Source organism: Nicotiana tabacum, chromosome 13 (assembly GCF_000715075.1).
Source record: "Nicotiana tabacum cultivar K326 chromosome 13, ASM71507v2, whole genome shotgun sequence".
Taxonomy (NCBI): domain Eukaryota; kingdom Viridiplantae; phylum Streptophyta; class Magnoliopsida; order Solanales; family Solanaceae; genus Nicotiana; species Nicotiana tabacum.
This window is the reverse complement of record NC_134092.1, coordinates 47,053,769-47,062,397: the sequence shown is the minus strand read 5'-3', so window position 1 is coordinate 47,062,397 and position 8,629 is coordinate 47,053,769. Positions and strand designations below refer to the sequence as shown.

The 8,629-nt window shown below is 36.7% G+C and overlaps 1 protein-coding gene across 1 annotated transcript; it reads left to right on the top strand.

Moving 5' to 3' along the window:
• The first annotated feature begins 269 nt into the window (after window positions 1–269).
• LOC142168107 (uncharacterized) lies at window positions 270–2,012 on the top strand. The gene is made up of 3 exons (XM_075228768.1): window positions 270–374; window positions 1,223–1,762; window positions 1,941–2,012. Exons 1-3 carry the CDS (start codon window positions 270–272, stop codon window positions 2,010–2,012), a joined length of 717 nt encoding a protein of 238 aa, XP_075084869.1.
• The last annotated feature ends 6,617 nt before the right edge of the window (window positions 2,013–8,629 follow it).

Sequence of the window (8,629 nt, the reverse complement as noted above, 5' to 3'; positions counted from 1 at the left end):
AGGGGCTCGTCCCGTGAAGCAAGCACAATGTCGCTTCAAACCTGAACTGGTTCCCTTGATTGAAATCAAAGTTAACAAGCTTATTGAGGCTGGTTTCATTCGTGAAGTTAAATATCCTACAGCGATTTCGAGGATCGTCCCTGTAAGAAAGAAGAATGGCCAAATCCGACTTTATGTTGACTTTAGGGACCTTAATAATGCTTGCCTAAGGATGAGTTTCCTCTTCCCATCCCAGAGCTCATGATTGATGCTACAACTGGTATGAGGCGATGCCTTTCATGGACGGTTCTTCTGGCTATAATCAAATTCGAATGGCACCGAAGGATGAAGAACTTACCGCCTTTCGCACCCCTAAAGGTATATGCTGCTACAAGGTAATGCCTTCTTTTTTGAAAAATGCTGGTGCTACATATCAACGTACTATGCAAAACATTTTTGATGGCATGCTTCATAAAAATGTGGAGTGTTATGTTGATGATTGGAGGTAAAGTCAAGGAAGAGAGATGATCCCTTGCAAGATTTGAGGATGGTATTCGAACAGCTTCGGAGATACCAACTCAAAATGAATCCATTGAAGTGTGCCTTTGGGGTTACCTCTGGAAAGTTCCTCAGTTTTATTGTTAGACATCGAAGGATCGAAATTAATCAAGATAAGGTAGATGCTATCTTGAAAATGCCTGAGCCTAGATATATTCATGAGTTAAAAAGCCTACAAGGTAAGTTGGCATACCTTAGAATATTTATTTCGAATCTAGCTGGAAGATGTCAACCATTTAGCTGCCTCATGAAAAAGGGTGTTCCTTTCGAATTGCATCAAGCATGTAGAAATACTTTTGAAAGCATTAAGACCTATCTGATAAATCCCCCCAGTACTGGCAACCCCCATACTTGGAAAACCTTTAATACTATATATTTCAGCACAAGAAAGGTCGGTAGGAGCACTTCTGGCTCAATGAAACGATGAAGGCAAAGGAAATGCACTTTATTACTTGAGTAGGATGATGACGCCGACCGAGCTGAACTTGCGCCTATCGAGAAGTTATGTTTGGCACTTGTATTTTCAATTCAGAAGCTGAAGCATTAATTCCAAGCTCACATTGTGTGACTCATCTCAAAAGCAAATCCTATCAAGTTTGTCATGTCTAAACCTATCCTAAGTGATCGATTAGCGAGGTGGTATCTCCAGTTTCAATAATTGGAAATTGTATACGTTCCTCAAAAGGCGGTAAAAGGACAAGCATTAGTAGACTTCCTAGCTGACCATCCAATTCCAGATGATTGGAAGTTGTCTGATGAATTGCCCGATGAAGATGCAATGGTCAACAAAATTCAAACTCTCTGGAAGATATATTTTGATGGTGTTGCACATCGTGAAGGAGTTGGTGCTAGAATAGTCTTTGTCACTTCTCAAGGGAAAGTTTTGTCATATTCCTTCACTTTGACACAACGTTGCTCCAATAATATTAATGAATATCAAGCGCTCATGCTTGGATTTGAAATAGTTGTGGTTATGAAGCAATTGCATCTACAATTTTTTGGAGACTCAAAGCTGGTGATCAATCAACTTTTGGGTAGCTATGAGGTCAAAAAGCTAGAGTTGGTCCCATATCACAAATACGCTCAGAGATTGGTAGGTTGGCTTGGAGAGGTAACTATTCAACATGTTCCAAGAAAGGAAAATAAAAGAGCTGATGCATTAGCAGCCTTAGATTCTTCATTAGCTTTGCCTGATCAAACACAAGTTGCCGCTTTCCAAAGATGGGTGGTTCCCCCACCAAATGATTTTGAAGAAGAAGAAGAAGAAGAAGAAGAAGAAGAAGAAGAAGAAGAAGAAGAAGAAGAAGAAACCAAAGTTTAGCATCTCGTTGCCATTTTTTAGGCTGAAATTGAAGATTGGTGATAATCAATAATTGATTATCTTTGTTACGGAATATTTCCAGAAAATCCCAAAGGATGACGGAGATCCAAAGAAGAGCCACTTGTTTCCTGTATTACAAAGATACACTCTGTAGGAGATCATTTGATGGAGTGCTTTTACGTTGTTTGGCGGCAGATGAATCCATTCAAGCCATGCAAGAAGCACATTCCAGAGTATGTGGTGTGCATCAATCTGGGCCAAATATTAATTTCCACATAAAAATAATGGGGTATTATTGGCCTACCATGGTGAAAGATTGCTTGGATTATGCGCGAAGGTGTAAAACTTGCCAATTCCATGCTAACTTTATACATCAGCCACCTGAAATGTTACACCCGACTATTGCTTTATGGCTATTTGATGCTTGGGGTCTAGATATTGTTGGACCACTACCAAAATCTTCTGGTGGACATTTATACATTTTTGATGCAACTGATTACTTCTCGAAGTGGGCCGAAGCCGTTTCTCTTAAAGAAGTAAAGAAGAAAAATGTGGCAAATTTCATGAATCAATATTATTTATCGTTTTGGAATTCCTAGATATATATTGACGGACAATGGAAAGCAATTTGCTAACAAGTTGATGACCAAAATATGTGATCTTTTTGGATTCAAGCAATGTAATTCTTTCATATATTATGCTGCTGCCAATGGTCTAGCTGAAAGCATTTAACAAGACGCTCTGCAATTTGTTGAAAAAGGTCGCCTCCAAGTCCAAGAGAGATTGGCACGAAAGAATGGAAGATCTCTTTGGGCAAACCGGACCACATATCACACATCAACGCGAGTGACTCGATACTCGCTGGTGTATTGAGTTGAAAAAGTCCTTTCTCTTGAGCGTCTGATTCCATCATTGTGGCTCGCCATTCAAGAAGGACTTACTGATGAAGAAAATGCTCACTTGTACCTTGAAGAGTTAGAAGCTCTTGATGAGAACAGACTAGAGGCTCAATAAAGACTTGAATGTTATCAAGCCCGGCTATCTCAATCTTTCAACATGCGGGTTCGCCTTAGATCCTTCCAAGTGGGTGATCAAGTTCTTGTGGTAAGAAAACCTAATATTACTTCTCGTCGATCGCGAAGCAAATTTTCCGCCAAATAGGATGGACCATATGTGGTACAAGAGGTGTATTCGAGTGTCTCTTACAAACATTTTGACTTATAAGGTATGCGGATTGGCCCAATCAACAAAAAGTTCATGAAGAGGTACTATCCGTAATAAAAGAGAAGAAAAAAGCATGCCGCTCCTGTTGATACCCAATTCTTATATTTATAAAGTATATCATATACTTTCAAAATATCATTTTGCATTAGTACCCAATTTACAAGAGTTATATAAGCATTTTCTAAAATTTTCTATAATTTTTAAAGCTTTAAAATTGCTTTTGTTTCCATGTAATTTGTTTAAATATTTATAATTATCTTTTTAAATTATTTTTTAAGGTGATTTAATCATCAAATTTATCATTCTATACCCTTATGCATTTTATAATATTTTAACTCTTCTTGCATAATTATATTTGCATTTTTCTATTTTATCTATACTATTTACAATAATAGCCTATATTCTATACATAAATGTATTTATTATATTATTTAGGCTAAAATAGCATTTTTATATTTTTAAAATTATAAGATATTATTTTCAATCATTGTACTGTATAAATAATATTTTTATTATATATTAATCATTTTTACAAATTATTTTTATTGAATTTCGTGTATTTAAATTGTAGCCAAATTTTGAGCTAATTTTCGGACAATTTCAACGGTCCAAACGCCCAAAACCCCTGGCCCAGTCTTTTAGCCCAAACCAAACGGCCCCTTTATTAATTCCGGTCGAGACCCGTTCCAATTAACCCGCCCCGCTTCCCTTCGATCTTGGTCGTTGATCTTAAATGATCAACAACCCATAATAAACTCGTCCCTTCTCCTTATAGCCCCTCGCCCTAACCCTAGAGATCATTTCCCTATTCAGCCACCTTTATACTCTCTCGAACCGTCTCCTCTCTTGTGCAAATCCTAGTAGCAGCCGCCTAATTTCTCTCTGATTCCGACCTAGAAATAGAATCAATCTACCATCTACTTACCTTATTAGCATTCTTCCATTACTGCTCGTCCGTTTATGGTATTACTAAGGTACTCGCCTAACTTTGGCAAGTACCTATCCTATCAAAACCCTATCTTCTCCCATTGATAACCTTCTTTGCTTATTCCTTGTTCGATTGTCATTAGTTAATAGCTTTATATTCTTTGCTAATTTTAGTTAACCATCTTATAAATCTCAACTGTTGATCATCTTGGATAGCAACCAAGCTAGAAACTACGAGAATACTATTAAAATCCAATCCTTGTGGATATGATATTATGTATACTATATTTGATTAGCGAGCAGAAGTTAAGTGTGTTTTGCGCTCGTCAAATTTTGTATTTTTCTTTGTGTCGTGGTTCTTTTCCAAGGGTTTTGTTTGAACCGGGTGCAGTTAGTAGTGGTTTTGTTTATTTTAGGAGTAGGAAACCTTGTGCTGTGATTTATATTGAAGGCAATATCTCTTAACATTATTATGCCTTGAGAATAGTAAGTCTTTAGTTGTGACGCTTAGGCTCAGTTTTTGACTCTTGTATAAGTACCTTAAATTGTATGATCTTAACTTTACTTAACTGCTGTGACAAGAGTGTCTTGATAGTCTGATCCTGAGTGAGTTACATACCATGTGTGTGTGAGGTCTTGTGTTATTCTGTGCACTTGCATTAGATGTCTAGAACTTGCCCCGTATGTGTGCAAAGTGAAATAGTAGTTTTATTCTCTCTTGGATGTGATATAGGCATTTTTTTGTCCAGCCAGATATATGCTATTATCCACCTAATTGTTATGTATCGTAGTTATCCATTTTGAGCATGTAATCCTGTTGCTTTGGCAACTACATTACAAGCCTTACTCATTTGTTTAAATTGGACATCTATTTGGATCTTGTACCTCCCGTGAGCACTTGAATTTGTTATGGACGTTGTAAAAGTTAAAATGTGGGGTGTTGGTTTCGCTTTTGGGTGGAATTATTGAACTAAGGAAAAAGGTGCACTGTTTTTAAAAAGTAAGAGCCAATTGAATTGAAAAAGAAAGGAAAAGAAATAAGTGTATGATTGTGAAAAAATATTTCTTGATAGTGGTGACTCTTGATGTATTTGTGCTTAGTGGTAACTTGACATAATTATGCTTAAAGAAGTAGGGAGTTAATGTATATTGATGTGAAGGTGGAGTTTTGGTTTGACATAAGTGTGGGGTTTTGAATGGTTAATTGTATGTATTAAAGTGCTTAGGGAGGTGTAGTCACTCTTATATCTAAATGTATCCTACCCACCCTGTAGCTTACATTACAACCGATTAAAGTCGTACTTGATCCTCAACTGAATGAGCTCAATGGGTAGAGTAGTACACTTCGGGCAAGCCTATGATACGTCTTTTGTGGGACATGAATGTTGTTTCTGAGAGTGAGCAAATTCTTTCTATTTTGAGTTCCTAATTGTTCATAAATTTCATTGTGTGTGGAACTACTCTCTATTATTGTGTGAGGGCACTTGATTCACGAAGAAAATGTTTTGTCGTTGACCTCTGTTTTAGAGTAAGTGAGCGGGTTGTGAGAAATGTGTGGTGCTTTTGAGTCAAATCTTGAGGCGAGGATGTTACAGTATTACGCTTATTCTGTTTTAAATATTCTTGGTGTGATGAGTTATCAGAGTTGTTGAAAAAGATCGTGTCTATATGAAGTGTAGTTTTATTGCTCGAGGACGAGCAATGGTTTAAGTGTGGGGTGTTGATGGTAGGCTATAATCTCGTGTTTTAGTCATGTATTGCACTCTAATTCACTGCACTTTATTTGTGTTTGAGCTTTAATTGGTAGTGTTTTGCACTTATTATGTGTTTTATGCCTTATAGGAGTGATTCCAAGTTATGTAGATGTTGTGGAGCTAATTCGAGCTATTTGGAGCTTTGAAGTCCGATTAAAATCCCAATGTATTAAGCCGGGATCATGTTCGGGGTCAAGGACCACGTCTGGACATTAAAAATCAAGTTTGGAGTTGTACTCTGAGAATTTTGCACTACTGCAGTGCGTGGTGCGCCGCAGCAGTGTATTTTTGGCTTCCTTACAGATGTTGAGCTCTATGGATTTCCCCACTAATGCCCCGCATGGCGCGTCGCCCCATGCGGCGTGCCTGTGCAATTTTTACAGAGTGAAAGTTCTATTTCGGCAAGGAAAGGGTGGTTTCCTCTGGGGCCGACCCTACTTGGTATTAATGCATGGAAAAATATTATTTTTCTAGGCTTTTGACATACTTCGGACCTATGGAGGCTAAGAAGGAGTTGGAAGAACACAAGCACAAGGATTTATTTGTGATGAATTGCTCCATTTCTATGGAGTAGTTCCATTTAGGGTTTGATGGATTTGGTGTATTGATGATTGTTTGCCGATTATAACTCTAGTTTTATGTATTGAATCGTTTTTGGATGAATTAATTATTGCATATATATTCACTTGTTCATGTAATCGAGAGAGGCATAACTTGTGATATCTTGTATTATATTGTTGGTTGAGTTCATAGATTCTTCTAAGTAATCAAAAGAGTCTTGTTGAATTGTTGATTAAACCTAGTTAGGAGAATAATCGAATGAGGTTTTCCTAAAGATAAATCCATTATGCATTCTTGCCTATCTTCACGTGTTTAAATTGTTTTGTCTTGTGAGTTTAAGACTTAATCGATAGAGGAGATTTTACTGATTGTATGAACTAATAATTGAGTGAATTCGAGAGACTCACTTGAACATTAAAAGTAAATTATCTAGAGTTAGATCCCGAATAATTATCTTGCACCTACCCTATCAAAACCCTATATTCTCCCATTGATAACCTTCTTTGCTTATTCCTTGTTCCATTATCATTAGTCAGTAGCTTTAGATTCTTAGTTAATTTTAATTAACCATCTTATAAATCTCAATTGTTGATCATCTTGGATAGTAACCAAGCTAGAAACTACGAGAATACTATTAAAATCCAATCCTTGCGGATATGATATTATGCTATACTATATTTGATTAGCGAGCAGAAGTTAAGTGTGTTTTGTGCTCGTCAAATTTTGTATTTTTCTTTGTGTCGTGATTCTTTTCCAATGGTTTTGTTTGAACCGGGTGCAGTTAGTAGTGGTTTTATTTTTTTAGGAGTAGGAAACCTTGAGCTGTGATTTATATTTAAGGCAATATCTCTTAATTTCATTATGCCTTGAGAATAGTAAGTGCTTTAGTTGTGACGCTTAGGCTCAGTTTTTGACTCTTGTATAAGTATTTTAAAGTGTATGATCCTAACTTTACTTAACTGATGTGACTAGAGTGTCTTAATAGTCCGATCCTGAGTGAGTTACGTGCCATATGTGTGTGAGGTCTTGTGTTATTCTGTGCATTACATTAGATGTCTAGAACTTGCCCCGTGTGTGTGCAAAAGCGAAATAGTAGTTTTATTCTCTCTTGGATGTGATATAGGCATTTCTTTATCCATCCAGATATATGCTATTACCCACCTAATTATTATGTATCGTGGTTATCCCTCTTGAGCATGTAATCCCGTTTCTTTGGCAACCACATTACAAGCCTTACTCATTTGTTTAAATTGGACATCTATTTGAACTTTGTACCTCTCGTGAGCGCTTGAATTTGTTATGAACGTTGTAAAAGTTAAAGTGTGGGGTGTTGGTTTCGCTTTTGGGTGGAATTATTGAACTAAGGAAAAAGGTGCACTGTTTTTAAAAAGTAAGAGCCACTTGAATTGAAAAAGAAAGGGAAAAAAAGTAAGTGTATGATTGTGAAAAAAGTAAGTGTATATATTGATGTGAAGATGTAGTTTTGGTTTGACATAAGTATGGGGTTTTGAATGGTTAATTATATGTATTAAAGTGCTTAGGAAGGTGTAGTCACTCTTATATCTAAATGTATCCTACCCATCCTGCAGCCTACATTACAACCAATTAAAGTCCTACTTGATCCTTGACTGAATGAGCTCAATTAGTAGAGTAGTATACTACGGGCAAGCCTATGGTGCATCTTTTGTGGCATAGGAATGTTATTTCTGAGAGTGAGCAAATTCTTTCTATTTTGAGTTCCTAATTGTTTATAAATTTCATTGTGTGTGGAACTACTCTCTATTGTTGTGTGAGGTCACTTGATTCACGAAGAAAAGGTTTGTCGTTGAGCTCTGTTTTAGAGTAAGTGAGCGTGTTGTGAAAAATGTGTGGTGCTTTTGAGTCAAATCTTGAGGCGAGGATACTACAGTATTGTGCTTATTCTGTTTTAAATATTCTTGGTGTGATGAGTTATGAGAGTTGTTTAAAAAGGTCGTGTCTATATGAAGTGTAGTTTTATTGCTCGAGGACGAGCAATGGTTTAAGTGTGGGGTGTTGATGGTAGGCTATAATCTCATGTTTTAGTTATGTATTGCACTCTAATTCAATGCACTTTATTTGTGTTTGAGCTTTAATTGGTAGTGTTTTGCACTTATTATGTGTTTTATGCCTTGTAGGAGTGATTCCAAGTTATGTAGATATTGTGGAGCTAATTCGAGCTATTTAGAGCTTTGAAGTCCGATTAAAATCCAATGTATTAAGCCGGGATCATGTTCGGGGTCGAGGACCACGTCTGGACATTAAAAATCAAGTTTGGAGTTGTACT

Bases quoted from the DNA above. Each gene is read 5' to 3' on its own strand.
- LOC142168107 (XM_075228768.1), top strand. From the start codon at position 270: ATGCCTTTCATGGACGGTTCTTCTGGCTATAATCAAATTCGAATGGCA. The intron at 375-1,222 runs GTAATGCCTTCT...GTTCCTCAAAAG, and splicing joins AAGGTATATGCTGCTACAAG to GCGGTAAAAGGACAAGCATT. The intron at 1,763-1,940 runs GTGGTTCCCCCA...GAATATTTCCAG, and splicing joins TTGCCGCTTTCCAAAGATGG to AAAATCCCAAAGGATGACGG.